This window comes from Rhea pennata, chromosome 7, assembly GCF_028389875.1.
Source record: "Rhea pennata isolate bPtePen1 chromosome 7, bPtePen1.pri, whole genome shotgun sequence".
NCBI lineage: Eukaryota > Metazoa > Chordata > Aves > Rheiformes > Rheidae > Rhea > Rhea pennata.
This window is the reverse complement of record NC_084669.1, coordinates 12,488,760-12,510,034: the sequence shown is the minus strand read 5'-3', so window position 1 is coordinate 12,510,034 and position 21,275 is coordinate 12,488,760. Positions and strand designations below refer to the sequence as shown.

At 41.0% G+C, this 21,275-nt stretch overlaps 1 protein-coding gene across 2 annotated transcripts in view; it reads right to left on the bottom strand.

The window, feature by feature from the left end:
* Positions 1-1,636: 1,636 nt before the first annotated feature.
* LOC134143099 (VPS10 domain-containing receptor SorCS1-like) overlaps positions 1,637-21,275 on the bottom strand; it is a 300,888-nt gene continuing 281,249 nt past the window's right edge. The window contains exons 23-28 of one of the 2 annotated variants that reach the window (XM_062580829.1): positions 20,243-20,374; positions 10,143-10,242; positions 5,184-5,289; positions 4,848-5,008; positions 3,352-3,470; positions 1,637-2,003 (exon numbers count right to left, since the gene is read on the bottom strand). In XM_062580829.1, coding sequence (XP_062436813.1) covers positions 1,947-2,003; positions 3,352-3,470; positions 4,848-5,008; positions 5,184-5,289; positions 10,143-10,242; positions 20,243-20,374 — 675 coding nt within the window. In that variant the 3' untranslated portion in view covers positions 1,637-1,946. The remainder of the gene's footprint in view (positions 2,004-3,351; positions 3,471-4,847; positions 5,009-5,183; positions 5,290-10,142; positions 10,243-20,242; positions 20,375-21,275) is intronic. The other variant, XM_062580831.1, reaches the window with a different exon arrangement.

Here is a 21,275-nt window from a genome sequence, read left to right as displayed (position 1 = left end):
AACACTATAAGAAAACTTTTTGATTGACTAACTATAAAAATAAGTTGGCTAATGCTGGACTTTTGTGGGGAGTATTATACAGTTGCTGCCAAAACTTTCCCATCTTTCTCAAAGCTGTAGTTGCAAACACAATAGCAAAGCCATATAAATTGCTATGCTTCTACCTGCCTTCACAGAAACTACAGGAGGGATCAGAGGACTGTTGAGTGATCATCTGTTCACTGCTACAGGCTGAATGTTTTTGCATTTGGTATCACTTTTTTTTTTTTTCTCTCTCTTTGCCACCAGTGAGGATGGTTGGGCCGCAAGCCCAATATATGAGAGAGAGATTCAAAACCACCCCTTCCCCCTTGGGATTCCAGGCCATGCCAACACCACCGCCGTCTCCTGCCTTTGACTCAGGTTACCGTGTGCAACGCCTTTCGAACAAAACACATGCGTGGCAAGAATCAGCGTGCCTTTCTAAGTGTCCTCCACTGACTAGGAACCAGTCTATTTTTGCCTTTGCTCAATTCAGTTAAGCAAATGTCTTTTGGTTACCGTCTTTACCTCTTTGCACATCAGATCCAAATCCTGGAGCTGGGTTTACCTGAGTTGGGTTGGAAATCAACACCTGTGAAACACCAGGGGTTCAGAGTCAGCAAATATCCAGAGTTCTGCAAGGACTTGCACAACGTGCGCTAAGCCTGCTTCCTGCTGTTTTCTTGCATAGTCTATGTGCACATGTCCTGCAGTCACAGTTCCAGTTGCAGTGTAAGACACAAGTGTATGGCTATTGGCAAGAAACCAAATCCTCGTACAGGAGCAGTCTAGTGGTGTTGGGGCTCAGCATGCATGTGACAAATCTCAGTCCTGCTTTATTCTCCCCTCCTCTGCCCAGAACGGCAGAAGTTCTCACATCTGTGACCAAGTGGGATTTGCCAAGAAGGCCATGAGAAATCACATATAAACTTTTCCTGCTCCCTATTCTATAGACCATATATCTTCAAAAAAATGACAGGCCTTGGGGTGACTCCTAGAAGACAGAGATCTCCCCTGATTTCCCCAGACAAATCCAAATATCAGCACTAAAAGCCACTGAAGGCATTATTAGGGCTTTCTCTTAGTCAAAATTCAAGGTGTAAGGCTGGTACAAAGTATAGTGTAAGCTCATGCTGGCAATAACCTCTTCAAAGTGCAGTACAGACAGACCTTCCTGCCTGTAATGTATGCTAGTTTTGTTCGGTCCAAGGTCAGGAGAACTGAGTTATCTCTGAGCTATCAGAGATACTTGGTGTGAGTAGGCTAAGAAGCTGCTTTAGAAAGAGCCTGGCTTTGCAGTTGGGATTGCACACGCGCCCACTCAGCTTCGGCACGGCCATGGGGCGCAGGCAGCAGCTGCAGCTAGAGGAAGGAAGGGCAGAGTCCAAACAAAGACATAAACCAAACCGACCCAAGAATATTTTCAGTGCCTTTAAACTGCAGTGTGATTTCTTGTGAAAGTCTGCTGGGGTGGCTAGACCTCCTGCAGCCCAAAGTGCTAAAAGAGCAGTTAAATCTAACACCAAGAACCCTTGATGCCCCCTCCCACCTCCCCTGACCCCTTCCCCACTCCCAGAATCCCAACCCGGCCCTCTCTGCAAAGAAGAGACCCCCCCATGCATACTCTTGGCCTATATCAGTTATGAATTTCCTACAAATTAGAGACAGATAAGAAAAAAGAGAGAAGTGGAGGGGTGAGGGGAAGAGCCACAGGGGTGAATAGTGGTATTGTTTCCCCCCCCCAACCCCCACTAAAATTGAACACCTGTACAATGCAGTTCCACTATGGTCTCAGTATAATGTCCACATGCACAGGCTTAAAGCTAAAAACCCTTTGTCATCTGAAGAATTAAAAAGTCCAAATGCAGTGAGCTCTCCTCTTTTTTTAAGATATACATATATACCGGTGTCCTCAATTCAACCATTTACATAGGTAGGGATTTCTTTTGTGCTCTGGGGCTCAGCAGCTGTGGAAATACTTCCTGTGGCAAAGAAAGAACAAAATGAGAGAGTCAGTAAATAGTAAATGTGTTTAGCCAAGGAAGGAGACCTTTGAAGGTATCACCTCGCTGGCCTTTGGGATTCAACTGTTCCAGACTGACAGGTTCTTCCCAGAAATGTTTTCTTGTCATTCAAAACACTGAAGGTGATGTCCTGTTCTTTTGCTAATGAAGATGATTCACCCGTGTTGAACAGCACAGGGAGAGGCCAGAGCAGAGGGGTGGAGGGAAGGAGGGGCTGAGTTCCTCAGAGGAAATGTGCAACCATAGTGTTGGAGATTTCACAAATCACTTTAAGCTTTGCCTTTGCAAAAGTGGAGCCTGAACTGCTCACATCCAGAAAACCGAAATTGTGTTTTGTGCTGCCAGGGATTGGAGAGAAAACAAAATAATCCAGCAACCTTCATTTAGATTCCAGGGTTCGCTGAATGTTAGTCAAAGGGTTATTGAAAGTTATCTACAACAAAAGGGGGTAGAAATCCCTTGGCTTTTGAATAAGCATACAAAAGAGAAACACCCAATTACAGTCTTGCTTTGTTTTTCCATAGGAAGGAAAATTCATTAAAAGAAGAGATTGCTGATTTCCAGAAACAGATGAGGTGGTAGTACAGGAGTTTGAAGAGCCTCAGCATTTTCTGATCTGTTCATACCTAGGTTTAGATCTTTTCATTTTGTCAGTGAGCTCTGATTCAGTTTCCTTCTTTGTCTTACTGCCAGGATGGGAAAACCCTCTTAGGGAGTTTGTTGGACTGATTCCTCATGATAGTGAACTGAGTCTATCTACACTACACATTCACCTTTTGTGCTTGCTGGTGGAGTTACAGAGGTAAACTAAGGAGATATAAAAAATCAATTTCTGATTCAATACAGTGTCCTGCTGGCCAGGGTACAGCTGAGAAACCCACAAAATGCAGGCCACCGTATAAAGTCAGAACAGCTATAGCTGCACCAAATACAATTCATATAATTTAGCCTCCCCACAAAAATACGTTTTACATTTCTAATCCTAGAGGCTTCAAGGGGTCAAACTAGTTCCTACTAATGAGAATTGTTTTGAAGTTACCTTGAGTGAGGCCAGCAGGTGACTGTTGTCACCTCAGTCCATGTGATCGATTACAATATGCATTTCCCTACCCTTTCCACCTCCTCTCAGACAATGTGAACCATGGTTATTCCACTCTTGGGAAGCTCAAAGCCCATCTAACTCCAGGAAAGTGGTTTGTTTATGGCCTGAAATTGGGTGTTTCTCCCATCTCACATCAATTTTGCTTTGGAGATTTCTGGGAAAAAAAAAAAAAAAAAAAAAGAATTGGTAAAGTTTAGGACCCACCGCTCCGGGTCTTTGCTTGAAACCTCTTGGTGATCCACAAGCCTTTTGGAAGTCCTCTGTCCAGACTACCTTGGTTGCTTTTCCTTTCCTTGGGTTCTGGACTGTGGCCTGGGGTTGCTCTGTATGGGGAACACCACATGGGAAGGTTGGTCCCCTCACTCCATCCTGTGTAGTGCTAAGCAGGGTTGTCCAGGTGTGCTGATGAATAGCTGCTAAAAATCTTTTAATAGCTACCTGATCTCTCCTTGGTGAACATGGGAGGAGAGAGCAGCATTGATGGCAGTGGGGAGATGGCTTCCAACTTAGACATCAGTTTCATCAAGAGACTTTCTTCTTTTTTCTCCCAGGTTGTTTCACTGGCCCCAATCTTAGCACATCACATTCCCTCTTTTAATCACCCTTCCCCTTGTTCCCTCTCTGCAGTAGCGATTACACCAAGCCTGCTTTAGTAAACACTCTTTTACAATTTTGGGACATCCTCAGATGAGATGTGAAGATACGGTTATGCTGATGAAGCTGTGCAGCTAAGACATTTCAGTTAGGACTATGCCTTGTTTCTGCCTGAGCTAAAACAGCTATAAAACTTTAGTTCCTCTAAAATAGCTCCGTGTCCTTACTTGCAGGAGTCAGGTGCTGCTCCTCTGGTTTGGGCCTGCAGAACTGTCACCTCAAAAGTGAAGCTGAGCAATGCCCAAGCAATGTCAGAGCAATGCTGGCTTTACTAGAACATGTCCCCAGACTGAAACTTCCCTGTTCCACCTCAACAGCCCTGGTGTTACTGTAGTCAGGATAACAACAATCATACAAGCATGAGCAAAAGTACAATGGATCCAGGATGCTTGCTCCAAGCTTGTTCACTTTAAGTCCTCCTAGAGCTTGCTTTATAAATTTTCAGACACAGACGCCTGTGGAAGAAATCGGCCTGAGGGCAAACCCAGCTGTCCAGTGCAGAGATCCTCAGTTCTGCTTTACTTCCCTGAGAATCAGTCAGGCTAGCATTGCCGCTGGCAGCATGATCTGGCAGAGCACAAAGGCCACAGCAGAGAAAACATCAAAGAATATTCACCTTTTAGATGTGACTTACCAAATCACCTGCTCACCTTCATGTTCCAGGTGAGGGTGGCTGAAGGGTCTCCTTCAGACCTGGTCAGGACTCAGGTGTGGGGTTTAACCACACAATTACATCAGCCCCAGCAAAATAAATTAAATTGCCTGATAGCACAAGTTAGATGAAGCAGGAGTATAGCATTTTTGAGAAGGGGAGGGGATCTACACAGAGCAACTAGGAGAGGGAAAAAGATTAAAGTTCTCCCTGTCATCACTTAGCAGTGAGGGAGAGGGAAGAGTTAGCAAGGTTTCCTATAGCAAACTAACACTGCAGCAGAAGAGGATGGGGAGGAGTGTGCAGGGAGATGGGGAAAGGGGGAGGCTTAGAAAGGGGTTAGCCAATTGTAAGTCAGAGGCTGACCAGCTGCAGGATGCTGCAAGTTATTTACCTATGGGCTGGATATCCAACTTCTCATCTACTAGTTGCTCAGGGCTCATCAGCTCACTTTGAGGGACATTAGGAATGCTTTCCCTCTGACTGACTGGACTGACCATCTCTTGATCTTTTTCATTCTGCATCTGTGCATATATATTAAGGCCAGGAATCTTCCTAAAACATTAACAGAAACCATCATTGTGGGGTACTCTGGCAGATGAGATAGCATTAGCTTTTTACAAACCAAGAAACAAATCATCGAGAAAAAGAAAACCCAACAATACAAAACCCAAACACCTCAGTGAAAGATGAAAAAGAGGAGAAGAAAATGGCCCAGGGAAGGTCATACCTTTTGAACTTGTAAATTACAAACATGGCTAGTCCCACAAAAACCACGGAGAGGAGCATCAGCATAGCTGAACCGCTGTGACTGGGAGTGAGGTCCACCAAGGGAGCTGCAAGAGATGGGGAGAACATTAGAGCCACCTCCCAGCCTGGAGTGAAAGGTACTCTCTCCAAAAACAGCACATTTTCACCTATGGTGTTTGTAATAGGCCTGTCAACTCATCTCCCGGACTCCTTTCCTGACCTAATCCAGGTGGGGAGAAGCCTGGATTGAGATCACTTGTGATGCTCAACCTGGCACTTGATGTGAAAACCTACAGCTTTCTGCCTAACTGGCCAGATCATAAGAGGAATACCTCAAACATACTCTCTCATGTTGCAGACAGCTACTAAAGCAGTTGCAAATGAGTTCACTTGGGTACCAAAATTGGACTTTTTGGAAGATCTTGAAACTACCTAGAGGATAATTTCTCATGTTGACTTCCTATTTTGCTTAGAGCTATTCTGGGTAGCTCTCAATGCACAGTGAATAGTGAGCAGCTGGCTAGTGAATTTTACTGGAGATTGTTATCAAACATACTGCCCTCTGCTCAGTCCTCTTTCTTCCTAACAGAAGCCCAGTTCCCATCTCAGACACTGTCTCAGCATCCATGCCTTACCAAGACAAGCTCTTCTCACACCTCATACATTTTCAGTTTTTTCTTCCTTTCCTTTCTCACTCTTTTGAATACTACCTACCTCCTTCTCTCTCCCTTGTTGCCCTGTCCTCTCTCCCACATTTTTCATGGAAGGAAGTGTACAAGATGAAGGAGAAAAAAAAGAAAAAAAAAAAAAGCAGACTAATCAAACAAGTCTCTCTGTGCCTCTCACAGCGTTTTGTGCAGCTCCTTTCTGTAGCTCCTTGCAAAATAAGGCCACACAAAACATCCAGAGGTGACGGTGTTTAGAGAAATACAAAGTAAATTATATTAAATAGACAGTCTCCACCACTCAGTTGCACATACACACACAGAGATATCCAGCATCCACAGAGGGACACACACAGATCCAGCAGTCTCATTTGTTCATGCAGACAAACAATCATGCAGACACTAACAAAACATACTGTAGACAAACATGCGACTATAGGTGTGCCAAAGGGCTAATGGACACAGCAGATACATCCTCACTGGCTGTCTTTATCCAGCGATATCCACAGAACAAAACATAGGTAAGGTAGTGACTTCCCCTGCAAGACAGCTTAAATTAAATTGAACCACTGCCACACGTCTCCTCTCACTCTTGCCCTTATACACACACACCGAAAAAACCTTTCTAAAACAGGGCCAGCAAACACAAAAAACTTGCACACACAAGCATATGCTTACTCAGGCACTCATGGACATCACACACACATACATGCACATACACACAAACACGCACACTTTCTCTGGGCAGTCCCACCAAGCCTGATAAAGTCTAAGTCTGCATAGAGAAGTGAAAATAAACTCCTCCTACCCACATTAAGCACGTTACCCTCAGGAAGCTAAGGAATGGCAGTGAAATGATCCATTATTATGAATTCCTTACATGTCTCTATTCTTTGTCCTTTGCACCCATTTTTTTGTTGGTATTTGCAGTTGTGTGTGATGACAAAGTGGCTCTCTGACTGTTCCAGGCTCAGCTATGCTCAATGTTCTTGTTATAATGCTGTACTGAGAGTCTGATAATAAACAGCTCTTTAGCTATTTTGTGAGGAATATTGGCATATTTTACTATGTAATACAGTTGGGGTTATTGTTTGCTGTGTTGGGAACCTTGTTTTATTTTTTTCCTGAAAAGAGAAAATAAAGATAATGAATGGATTGCAATCCGTTGTCCAGAATTATCATTATTTTTTAAATTTTCTTTCTATCTCCAGCGTGGCCAGAACAAAAAAGACAGAGGTGTGAAATGCACTGAGTCTACTGCTTCTCATTCCTCCTGTGCTCTGAGGAATGCACATGTTCAACACACACACGCACACAGAGGCTCATTTTTACAATTCTGCCTAATATCCACACCAAGTCAGTTTAGACAACTATACTTCTGTTCCCCGCAGCTCCTCCACTACAGAAATTTCCACTGTGTATGACCAAGCACACAGACAGGGTGGAAGATACGCGTGCACTGAGGCATGGAACATATTCATACGCTTACAGGCATATATATATGTACACATACACAAACATATACATGCTGAGCTGTGTGTTTCAGCCAGCTACAGCCCTGAGCTGCCAGGAGGCCAGCATGGAGTTGACATGAAGAGACTGAGAGCAGAAGAGATACCACAGACCAGAGCTGGATCATCCGTTTTCTAGGGACTGCTTCTAGTGCTAGCTTGTGTGTACCAACCCCAGGTTTCCCTGCTTTCAAAACAATTTTAAGAGACTGGATTTCAAAAGGAGAATCCTTTTTCTTCCTTGACAACCCAAACAACAGCTTTCAGCAGCAAAGTAAATCTCTCTTTTGGCATTTAGTCAAATTCTAAACTATTCCCAAGTTTTGATGTCATGAAATAGGGCCTTTCGTTTATACAGGGAACTGAGTCACGTCCTCTGCAGCTTGATAAGGAATAGCGTTCCCTCGAAGACTTCACAATAGCTGCAGTCTGAACTTCTTCAGTACCTACTTTGGCAGTTCAGGGTCATTTTGCACTCCTATTTAATCATATTTCTCTATGAGACTGTGAAGCTGGTTATAGCAATTGCTCACATCTCTCCAGCAGCTTAGAAGAGAAGAACCACAGAGTCTACCTTGGAGAACAAATGACTGTTTGTGTCCACCACAGACAAAAAGTAGTCATTCCTGGTGTGTAAATAAATACAAATAAAAATATGCATTTTCAAAAGGCTCAAAGATGGTATCTTTGCACAGCGTGTCTGAGCTGAGCACCCTCTGCTTCAGCCTGAGCTAGCAAGAAACAGGCCAGCATGCACTCGGAGGCCATACAGTCATTTAGCATGGCAGCATGCCACACTAACAGACGCTGGCTTTCAGCTCACACAGTGCTGCAGACAAGGCTTAGTAGCCCAGTAAAAATATTATAGTACCTCTGCTAAATATCTGGCTTTAGGACTGGGATCTAACTGGTTTATATTCAACTCAGAGTATGGGCAGAGCGGCTGGGGACTGTCGGCACTCCTTCAGGCAGACGGGCCCAGAGTTCCACTCTGAGAAGCTGCAGAGGTTACTGTCCTGCATATGGCACAAGCCTTGGATCCAAATTCTTCCTACGTTAAAGGCAGGGCTGGAGATGTGGTTTTAACTGTCATCTCTTTCCACTGTATGGAATCAGGAATGTCCCTTCAAGTAGCAAGAGATAAAGATGAGTCTTTCCCAGTTAAATCTAATGAGGTTCTTCCTTGCTATAATTCATTAGAAAAAGTCTACAAAATCTTCAGGGCCAGAGAAGTCAGTTCCAAATGTTCTTTTGGGATTTGATCTTCACTTTAATAGATCGACCAAAAGGCAAAACAGCCATGAGCATAGTCAGAGTAAATGCATAGAAACAAATTTCAAAAATAATGAGCAATTTCAGATAACTCCACATTTGACACTCAAATTAAGATGCTATCAAATAGCCTACATCTCTGAGATGGCCACTGAGCTTTTTATGAAAATCAGATTCTTTCAGCATACAAAATAATGCATCATTGTTGAAAATTGAAGCCAAAGATTGCTTCATTGATAACAACATTTATGGAAAATATATACAAATTCAATTTTTAAATGCAAAGTCATGCAGTTCTTCTCCAAAAGCTACCTATCATTCATTTTTTACAGTCTACAAAAGAAAAACAGCAAGGCAAACTTAAATTGATTGCCAAAACTTTTTTTTTCTTTTCTTTAGAGATTAATCAGCTATGCTGTATCTCTGCTTTTATACGTTTTTGGTTCTAACATAGCAAGCTTATCATCATCTATTTCACAGCTAATGGAAAGCAGAAATATTAGCAATTTGTGCTTAGGAAATACGAAATAATGCAAACACTAAAGCTTTCTTTTAGGCTTATTTAAATGCAGTTGCACTCCATGCTTTCGTAGCCATCTCTTTTTCCTTCTCTTTATAGACAGGTCAGCATGTGGGCTGACACCAATACAGGCAGACCTGCTCATACTACAAAACGCTTTTTGCAGTGCAATTCACTGGAACAAGAAACTGAGGCTATTTTGTATGTTAGTAAAACAAGGTGACACCAGCTGATCACGATTATTAGCAACTGCTGGATAAAAGGAATTCCTAAGAATCCTGGACGTGGATATGGCTGTTCCTTCACCTGTAATAGTTAAATAGGGCCTGTGAAATGAATGTTTAACAATACAGAATACACACAAAGGCATGTGATTAAATATCAGGATATTGGAGATGGTTAATTTTGAGATAAGTTTCGTTAAGGCCAAACAGACTAATCTCACATGAGTGCACAAAACCATGTGCATGTGTGTTTGTGTGTGTGTGTCTTTCAGACTGCTAAACAACTTCTGAATTATGCTTAATTCCTTTGAATTTTCAGTGACCCCAGAATGTAAGAAAGCATCCAATGCTTTCCAATGTAAGCAAGCTCTTGCCAGTAACCCCTGCATTGTATGATCCAGGCTGAATATGCCACAGTGCACCTTAGCTGTTGAATATTTCAGAGACAGCCAAGAAGCACACACTTCCCCTGCTAGTTGTTTTACATTTCCAACAAGAACAGCAAACTCTTGCACATCAAGCAAACACAAAAGGACTAGATGTAAGTGTAAATGCCACTATACCTTTTTGGCATGACAAAGAAAAGTGAGGCAGAGTGGAACTACCCAGAGTTATCATTGTGTCACAGAAACAAGAAGAGCCTAAAACGCAGCTGCTAGCTAATGGCACACTACAACCATCAAGGTCTATACTGCTGGTTGCGCTACAGATCATCAGAGAGGATGTACACGTGAAGCAGATACTGACCTGCTGTTAAATGAGCAGCATGGACAAGGATTTGAACCCCTGGCTTCAACTCAAAATGGACAAAATTTTGGTTCAGTTTCTGGATCAGTATTTCTGAAATCTAGAAAAAAAAGGAGAAAATAAAAAATGCATTTGCTTCTTTATCACAGCTTTAAACTGCCAAAAGGTGGGTAGGAAGTGGAGCTGTCCACAAAGCAAAGATTTTGCAGAGCACAAGACTTTCACATACTTTCAGAGTACAGATTCCTATCACCTTATAAAGAGGGGGTCTGTGCAGCTGTACACATCTGCCAGTACTATATCCCGTGTGGCTTGTGTATGGCTAGAAATGATTTATATCAACAAGGTGCATCTGTTGCACCACTTTAGGAACAGCACAGTAATGCAAGGGAATTAAGCCCCACAGGAACATGACTAGAGCATCTAAGTTCCTGCAGGATCAGCCAGCAATAGCACATCAGTGAACTGCTTTTACCACTCAAGCAAAGAGAAGTATTTCAATAATTAACAGTCATCTGTTCAAAATAAATAATTTCTTGTCCACTGAATGTCCGACTCCGTGATTTTAGAGCATGTTCACATTATCTGATATAACTGGACCAAAATGTAGGGTTTAAATCCTTACCTCAGCTTGCATCGGAATTTCAAGTCCTAAAACCAAGCTTCATTTAGTCCAATCCTGTTTCAAGTCAGCTGCTCCCTAATTCTCAAGCAAACACCTACAACAGCTCAAGTCTGAAAGTGTCTATGCTGTTGACCGACTGTAGAGTGCATTTGCATTAAAGTGCATGCTGCATCAATTTTCATGAGCTCATGTTCTCTCTTTCATGGGAGGGACATCTCACTGAGCTTTTAGACCTTTATGTTATCCTGGCAAAACTCTGGTGACAGCAACAGAGCTTGAGCAAAAATGAAGCAGGCTATTCCTCCTTAAATTACCCAAGAGAAAAGATGAGTATTTCCCAAAATAAGTCCACATAAAATCTGTACAGTAACGAAGCCAAACTTTGGTCCAATCTGTTGGAAAACACTCCTTTCTTAAGACAGTTTGTCATATGCACACAGGGCCACTCTCTCCACATCACTCTTAAGCCTACCCAAAAAGTTGCAGGCATGTTGCCTTTAAAAGCAAAAATCCAAATAGATATATCAAAGAATGAAAGCTTGAAGACAAGGTATTGACAGTATTATGTGTCTTTTGTATGTTCATTCTCTAGATGTTTCATCTATTTTTACTCTTCTTGCAGTGAATAATTTTCCACTTCAACATACCCACTACTTTGAGCATTAGGTTATTAGGGAGAGGTGGTTGGAAAACTGTTAAAAAAAAAAAAAAAAAATTAAAAAAAAAAAAAGAAAAGAAGAAGAAGAAGAAGAAGAAAAGAAAAAAGCAATCCTTAATATGCAATTGCTGGAAATGCAGTAATTTTTACAGCCATATTAAGCTCAAGAGAAACCGTATACTGATGCTCACCACTTAATTTAATTTGGTTTAAATAAATTCTTATTCCTTCTTCAAGATTAATGAAAAAATGTCAGAAAAGAGAACATTCCAATAATTTTTACACTCTCTTTTTCATGTTCTTCATTTTTGTCTGCTTGAGTTATTTCAGTAAATGCTACCCAGATATGATTAGATATTCCTTGGCTATCATACATCACAGTATGAGATTTATCTGCCTCTTTTATTTTTTTTAACATTCTTAATGGTTCTTTCAATACTCCTGGCTAATACTCTTCATTTTTGGCTTCTGATCACTTGAATAAGTGCCTTTGGTCCAATATCATTTTGGCAATAACTCTTACAGGTTTTTATTTATATTTTTAATATATCTCTTTTAAGTTTACATTTTTTCCATGGGTGCCAGAATAGGCTGCAAATATATTTCTTCTTATAAATACTACCTGCTTACTATGATCCATATGCTGAGCTCAGAGCAGCAGGGATGGTGACACAAAGCTGTGCAATATGCAAAGAAAGCATGGAAAGCAAATTATATCCCTCTAAGAACTTCAGCATATTAATAACTAAGACTGACTATTACAAAGACTGCCTCATCACTAAAATTGGAGCAACAGATGCTGATGGATATGCTGCAAACCTGATACACTAACGGTTTATAGAAGTAAAGGGAGCGACATCACCCATGCCATTTCCTGTCCCAAATATGATCCAACAACTTTCCTCCATAGTCCTGTAGGAATTAGCTTCATACTTTGTACTCTGATATTTGGATGCTGCTGGGGCAGCTAAGCTTATGGAAAAAAAAAATCAACCACAGGACAGTAAACTGAAGGAAAGAGCCAACTAAATTGTATTGTCCTCTTCAGCACATTGTGATAGCTGCACACAACGGTCAGGGAAATGGCAGAGGCAGATGTGATACCCTTGGTAGACAGGTAGCTTAATATGTGGCATGTAACTGAGAATGCAGCTAGTGAATGCAGCACACACCAGAATTTGCTGTCTTAGAATGGTTCCTTCAAGGGGCAAGAAATGGGAGACCAGGAGAACCTAGAGAAAGCCATCACGAGAGGTTGTTGGGTAACAGTGCCATTAGGAAACACTGAGGTCTCCCCTGGCTTGCTGGCGGACCCCTGCTGCGCAGAGCAAAGAGCACAGAACTGCCGCACGGGCAGGGACGTCACAGCCGCGAGGCGTCGAGGCAGCCTCCCAGCAGACGTGCTGAGAGCATCAGAGAAAGTTTAAACAATATTCTAGGCTGGCAAGCTGATGGCCCCAGAAATAACAACTGCTCCAAAGCTAGTTCTGATATCAGCTGAGGCCAAACAAACAGGATTCACTAAATTTGATCCTTTTTCAGTTTGAAATATTTACTGGCTTTGATTTTCAACTTCTTTGTTGATTACATGGTGTAATTGGAGTAGTGGCCTGAGCTCTATATACAGCTTGTAAAGGTGGGGAATTAGTGTACCTTATTGTGAAATGGGGATATGGATCCTGGTCCCCACTGCATATTGATTTCAGGTTCACTGAAAAACATACTGTATAAGGCTTAAATATTAATCATCGTTATGGTGTCCATGCAGTCTTCCTCCTTTTATCACGTATTTGCTAATCCATTTCAGAATAAATAATATAGTATTTATATTAGGTTTAAAATCAGCTTCTGGGTTCTACCAGACTCTTCAAACTAAACAATACACAAGCCATGGAGGATTTGAATCCTAGACAGACTTGGTCGGGACCATAACTTATTAGAATCAGAATAATTTAGTTTGTAAGGCAGTTTGGGAAATCATCTGGTCCAACCCTTCCACTCAAATCTGGGAAAACTTTAAAGTTCAAACAAGTTTAGAAAGAGGGAGAAAATGCAATGATAGCTGGTACGAGTTTGTTAAATCACACTCATTTAGTACAGCAGAAGTAGGGTGAAAGGGGTTAGTAGAAAGGAGAGATAGTAAAAGAGTAGGGAAAATGAAGAAAGGCAGAGAGAAGCAGTCACAACTGATGTTTATTACTATTGTATTGCATTATCACCTGATCGTGAATAAGGAATTTATTGTGCTATATGCTGGAAAAATGCAGCTCAGAAAAAATGGTTCCTGCCTGAAACCATCAGTATTTCATCAGAAGCCTGAAATAGCAGTCTCTGTTCCAGGACTATACGCAAAGAGTCAAAGCAGGCAGCAGCTGTTCATGCTGCTCAGAGTACACGGCATACATCCTTGGCCAACAGCTTTTTGAACAGGGCTTTCTAGAATCTGAACAAGTCTAAAATTTAATAACACAGCCTGAGGTCTTCAAGAACACCAGAAATTCTTATGAGAATGAGATAGCTGCCTTCCTCCAGCAGCTCTGAAAATTCCTGACATCCATTTCTGAGGGAAGAACAGATGCCAGAGATGTTTTAAAAATATTTGCTTGCTTGGTACAATATTTTCTTATTCCTTTGCAGGTAAAGTCAGGTCCTCTTAGGAACAGAAACATACACAGTGTAGAAAGAGAGAAATAACAAATACACTTCTGTGCTTCTAAAAATGATCTGAAATATAAGCCATGTACAAAGGTTTATAAACTTTAAGTTTCTGAGGTTAAGCAGGAAGTTACAAATGGGGAAGTGCCGAGCTCACATTGGGACTGGATACCCCTCTCCAGGGCAAGTTGGCCCTGATAATATTTATGATCCTCCAATGGTCTGAACATGATCTGTGAACGATAGAGAACCCAGGACAATCACCCTGAGGCTGGAAAAGTGGATTTTCACCCTTTCTTATTCTACCAAATCTAGTTCTAGCCCTGAGAATGTGCTAGAGAACCACTCTAGCCTAAGAGTGGTTCTGATTCTTCCAGGACTTATTTACACCCTTAACGAAATGTCTTTGAAGCAAATCTCCATATAAAGGCTGATCTGACTGCCACCCTGCCACTGAGGGTATGGAAAAGGTTTCAGTGGGAAACAATCTGATTCATGAGCAATCCTTTCTGCCTGTACTCAAAACAGTACCATGGATGTATTTTTTAAAAAAAGCAGAAGAGAAAACATCAAAGTAATTTTGCTATTTCATAATTATCTGTGTAACTCTTAACTGAACAGCTGGGCCTTCAGCTGGGGAACAGGTATATCCTCAGGAGTGTCTGTGTTCATCTCCCACTCTTAGAGATGCAACAAACTAAACTGAAGACAAAAATTCTTAGAATAGTAACCTCCTAATTTATAGTCTTAAGAGTCTCCCCTGTGAAAATAATTAGCTTTCAGAATTAGTTTTGGTCCTTAACTGAGCCTCATTGACTTTATCTGCTTCATTTGCAGAATTAAGCATGATGTGCAAAAATAATTCAGTAATAGAAATCATTCTTCATGTATCATTTTTTCATCAAAGGACACATAATGAATAATAATAATAGACAATTTGTGAGGAGAAAAAAAAATCCAATTTAAAATCAGAACAAAACAAAAATTAATTTGGCTTCTCTTAGCATTTTGTCAGAATTAGGACTGTAAAAGAACCTTGTGCACAAAGAAACAGAATTATCACTCAGAAGGGCATTTTCCTATACTTTTATTGAATTCTGAAACCTCTGGTGTAAATTGGTTTAGACTAATTGAATGTGATTCAACTATGCCTGCATGTACTAGCTAAGGATCTAGATCATTTTATAGATATTGTGTAAGGATCTCAACTAATGAGTGCTACACCTCTATTCAACTCATTGGGTAAATCAATAAACAACTAAAGAAGGAATTATGCACATTGATTGGTAGGAAGCAATTTGAACTGGTATTGCAAAAGTGAATCAGGAGTCAGGGCAACTGTGCGTTGCTTTAAAATGTGCCACTCACTCCACATAACCTTGGTCACTTCACATGAGGCCCCTAAACCTTGCTTGACTTAGCATCAAAAAGAGCACAATCACCCTCTACTGACTTATAGGGTCTATCAGGAATTTTTTGAGATTCTTTAATAAAAAATGCCTTGTAAATTCAAGCTGTCACGAGTATTCTGTGATATCTGGGAGAAAGCATTCTCTTGTTGCTAAATATTTTGGTGATGGGCATATCTGAAACACATCAGAGGAAAAAAAGCAAAAGAAAGTAAATATGCTAAAAACGCTAAAGCTTAAGAGGGCAGGTGAGGAACAGATGTAAATGATAGAAAATGCAAGTAAAACTAGATATGCGTTAAGGAAAAAAAGCCTAAGATACAAGAACTAGATTCCTGAATGCCTACCTCCACGGTGCTAAATTGGCCAGAGGTATTTCATCACCCTAGTTCACCACTGCCCATTTGATATTCAGTCATCTATGTTATTTCCCATTTCTTTGGCCAGATACAGGTACTGGCCACAGCTGCAACATGTTGATCACAGTTGACTACGAACCAGCTGATGTTGCCCTTTGCCGAGGACTCCATCATGCTTGCTACATTGCCAATAATTCTTTCAAAGGAAAAGATTAATGGCCTTAAAGATAATTAGCTCGTTGCTACTGCAGCTATTCAGCATTCTGTTTTTACACAGTTATTTTTAATAGACAAGATAAAAGAATGCCAGTGGAGAACTTGAGAGAGAGACGTGAAAACACCGAAACCTTTACTTGACATGAACACATCTCTTTAGAGTTCTCCCGTTTCTTCTGCTTAAATATCACTTGACTTAACAGTAGGCATATTTCCTATATTTGACCCCCCCAAAAAATACACTCTCCAGTAGCAAACAACATGGAGAGATGCAAATTTTTGAAATGCATACATAAAAAGACCACCCTTCAGAATCCTCCTTCACACACTGAAAAGAATTGGCTGTATCTGTGTATTTGTTTCACTGCCCCCCGCCGAATTTGAATTAGAATAGCTTCCCACTGTGGATTCAGAATGAATTGGATTAATGCTAAAAATTACTCAAAATTTACTTGAAATGCCACTAATTAGAGGTTTGTCTTTCACTGAAGAGAAAATATGCAGTGCTTTTGAAGCTGTCAGATCAGAATTCTATAACAATCACATTCATCAAGCTTTTCCATAAGGATGGTGTAACAACGGCATGTGCCATCCCAAGGGGCCAGTGGCAATTCTGGATGGTTGTTTTTGCAAGATTGGGGCTATTTCAGTGATGGTGCAGTGACAACATGTAAATCAAGAAGCAATATTTTATAACTGCCAATTATTTCTATATTTTAAACAGGCAGGTGGTATGTCCTAAGTTGCTGTTACATGAAGCAGTGGAACCAGGTGACCAAAAAAAAAAAAAAAAAAAAAGTTACCACATTCTGATCATGAGCAAAAGATTTTTTGCATATTGAAAATATTTTGGGATTCTGCAAGACAAAAACGTTTTTTCATTTTTATGAGGCTATAAATAATAAGCTTGAACTGACTACAGAGAGTAGACTGGACAACGTAACCTGAGGTCCTCAAAAGCACTATGTTTATGTACTAGACAGAACTGTACTATGTTGCACATCAAAAAATTCCCGAGCCTCCCAATCGCTTTTTTTTTTTTTTTTTTTTTTTTCAGGTGTCAAGAGCAGTTAGATTGATTTAAAAGGACATTGACCTCCCATGGGAAATACCAGGAATGCAGAGTTTGCATTTGTAAATGTAATCTGCAAACAGAGATGATGACTATTGGTACTGTATGTACACGAAAAAGATAATTTAGGGCACTTGAATGAGAGTAGTGAAGTAGCTCAAGGAGAAAGTGACATGTACCATCTGACCACATGCTCTCAGCAAGAGCATGAGACACAAATGGGTCAATGGGAATTATACACCTAAAGACCACAGAGGAGCTAGCTAGAGAGACCTCCAAAGTACATTTAGACAGACAAATGAGTATTACCAGATGCGAAGAGATACGATTAATCTGTCTCCGGGGGGGAAAGAACAGCAAAGCAAGCACCCCATGGTCATTAGATATGTACCCAGGTTACCACTAAATACCAAAGTCCATGAAATGCATTTTCTTCACTGTTACACATGTCAAAATAATGAATCTAGCTCAGAGATGAAAGATGGCAGGGTTCAACAAGTCACTGAAATCCCCACAGGGTACTTTGTGATAGACATGGCCTGCAGAAAATTCTGGAGGTTCATATGGGGAGATGCAGTTTGAAGCACATCTTCTGCTACTACTTCCACCAGTTTTCCTTTCCTCCCACTCCATCAGCCTCCCTCAACTTTGCCAATGCCAGTTAACAAAAGCCCATAATCTTTGTACTACCCATATGATTTACTTGGCTTCTCCCTTTCAACCCGCACAGAGTGTCCCTCACCTCTGTTCTGCTACTTGGCATGTCAAAAGAGTGGTTGCAGGGCTGTATCACCAGATCTACGTCACATAATGCCATTTGGAGGCTCTAATAAAAGGGGACCGGAAGGAGAGGGCTACAGCACACTTCGTTGTCCTGGTGAATTGAGGCCTACAGGATGCAAGTCTGGTGTCACTCTGTGCTGCTTCATTTAGTTTGGCCAAGCTTTGATTTTGAGAGAGAGTTAGATTTTTCATATCCCCAGGCAGAGGGTCTTTTGTAGACTATGAACATTAATCCTTCTAACTCCTCTCCATCTGATCTATTCCAACTATAAGTTCTCCGGGCCAGAAACTGTTTGTCACAATGTCTCTGGATAGGCTCAGCACAAGCTTTAGGTTTTGAGGGCAGCTTCCATACATGATTTGATACCATGGAAAAATGAAACTGTGCGTTCAAGTACTTCCTTGAAAAATCCTATTCCTTTGCAGTGTTTGTGCTTTCATTTTGCTCCTGTACAACTCCATGTTCCCCTTCCCAATTAGAGAACTCATCCAGAACTATCACTCCTTTGGGTGTGCACCTGCGAACACACCAACTCACACATATGCCTTTGAATAGCTTGTTGCTTGCAAACAAAGCAAGGCAAAACAAAGCAGATTTGTGTTCCTACTAGAAGAGGATGCTATATGGAAAGTACCTAAGAAGCAACTTAACTTATCATCAGCAAACACATCTGCTCCAAGTACTCATCACAGCGACTTTAGGCACTGAGAAAAGCTATTGAATGGGCTCTGAAACGCTTTGGGACAGGGATAGTAAAGGATTACAGCCCAAATGGATGGCAAAACAGAAACACCATCAGAATGCGCTTCAGATCTGAAGGCAGAAACACCTTTGGGGGCCTTCCTTAGGCAGTTTCCACTGAAAACAATGCCATTTTCTACTGGAATAAGTAGGAGGGCAAATGTGGTGCCCACAGACTAATGAGAAAGTCTTTCTGATCATCCTGACAGGAGCAGGGAAGATTCTCCTCTATAAAAGCAGCTGGCAAATGGCAAATAATTTCTCTCTCTTCAAAGATTATTGTGTGCATCCTGCAGGACAGCAGGGAAGTTCCTGGAGTCCCACTGAAAATGACATTTCTTCTTACCCATAGAAAGGGTCTTGAGAGTGTTCTCAGAGCTTCCTTTCTTCACTGCCACAGAGACTCCATTTTTATTGGGGGAGAAAGAGAGGGGCGAATAAAGAGGGAGCAATTGGCAGAACAAAATAAGCAGCTGAGTGCCAGAGGGGAGCAGGGTCAGCTGTAAATTTGATAGTTTATGGACTGCCTTCCTTGCCAATTCTTTGTGATGGAGAAAAGAAGGTAAGAGAAGAAGGGGAAAGGGGAGGAAAGGTTTTGCAGAGCAGTAAATTTCCGTCATTTTTGTTTATTATAAGGGTGGAGGAAAATTGCAGAGACAAGTCATTTGTCAAGAAAAGATGATGACTGAGGATGCTGAGCAAGGGAAAGCACAAATATATCAGTGACCTAGTGGTCTGAGGCCCATTGCTGAGTTTGTTAACAAGGCTTTACAGCACTGCAAGATGCAATTGCAACAGCCAATTACAGGTCAAGCTGAGAAAAAGGTTATTAAAAAATAAGCATACAAGGAATGGGAAAATAACGTTGATACATTCACTGACAGGAAGGCTCTACTCATCCATAAATTGAGAGGCAAATCCAAAGACGGAGACTAAACCCTTTCTGCCACCCAGTGGAGCAGCAGGCACCAGTAATGCTAAGAATGTGGACATAATGCTGCGGCTGAGATTTATGAACTGCTGACACCTTCAGCCCCATGCTCACATTGGTCCTACCCTCACACAAGATACCTCTGCCATGCCACTGACATGCTGTATGGAGAGGCAGAGATACAGTAGTCCCTCAGGGCTAATAATCTTTGGCCTCGGAATCTAGGGTAACAAACTGAGAGCTAAATCAGGACTTCTTCCCAGCACAGTGTTTTAACATCTAATCATAATCATGATACAGGAATTATCCCCTAAATCCTTCCTGCTTTCTTCCTACTTCCATGAAGTAGAATATAACTTCCAAGGAAAAGGACATAAAATCATAGAAATTTATGTTAATTTAGCATTAGTGAGGGATTCCAAATGGGAGTCTCCTCTCCTAACTACAGCTCCAAATCCTGTTTTCAGTATAGGAGGGAAAAAAAAAAAAAAAAAAAAAAAAAAAAAAAAAGGATGTAACACGTGCTACAGTCGTCATTTCAATCACACTGAACATTTGTATCATAATTATTAGTTTTAACCCATCATGGAAAATGCATATACATACACAGAGACATGAATATGTATTTCTACAAGAAATGGACAGAGTACCTGCTCTAGGTCTTCTGCTGTTCTTTTATTTTCTCCCATGGCATCTTGATATGGTAAAATGAAGAGCTCAGCAGAGGTGGGTAAACCAGGGAGCAATGCAACCAGAATATGCTTGCTTGAAATACCTGTTGCCTGATACATAGACAGTTAATAGATACATAAATACTAGGAATGGCACTGAATGCTGACAACTTCTTCTAAGGCATCGTAGTACTTTTACAAATTATGTAGGGTATAGCTTGTACGACAAGGAGAGTCTTGTTAAAATCCAGTGCAGGTAAAAAGTCAGAGATTAATGATTTCCTAGTCTAAGCTCCCCAGTAAAATATGCAGAGTCCTAATGATAACGTGCTAAAAGACATGCTAAAAGGAGCTCCTAAATAAGAGCTGAATCTGTTAGAATTTGTTTTATCTAAAAAGTTATCTGTCTATTGTAAGCTAGTCTCCAAGATTGTTTAGTCCATGGTTAAGAAACAGCATGTTAAAGGACTAGGTATGTGGGCTGAATTGCACTCTAGGGTTGCGATTAGCCAAAACAGAGCTTAAAAGCCTTCTGAAGAAGGACTCAGGGAGAAAGCAGATGAATGAGATTTAGATCCCCAAAACCAAACAAATTCTTGAAGTTCACATCCTGGTCAGTTCCATAAGTTAATGGGGAATGTTTTTTTATTTTTCTTTAGGTAGCTTCAAATTGTTATCAGTCTTCATATTTTTATTCTTTGTTATTTTGGATGAAAATCTTATACAACCAGCAATTAGTTTGGATCCGAATCTCTCTTATACACAACATTAACCAAGATTCAGAAAAAAAGAAGGTCCACCAGCATAACTTTCAGGGTCATCTCTGTTAACTGTTTTTATCTGATGTTGAAATGACATCAGACAATTACGTTGTGGACTTGTCCAGAAAAGGAGCTGGCTTGGCCTTCGAGAAGTTTTGTGGGCTGAAAGAAACAGTTGCTGAATCTTCTTCCACTGCCTCTTTGTGCTGTAAAATAATCCAGCACATGCATTTTAATTTCAAGTTTTTGAT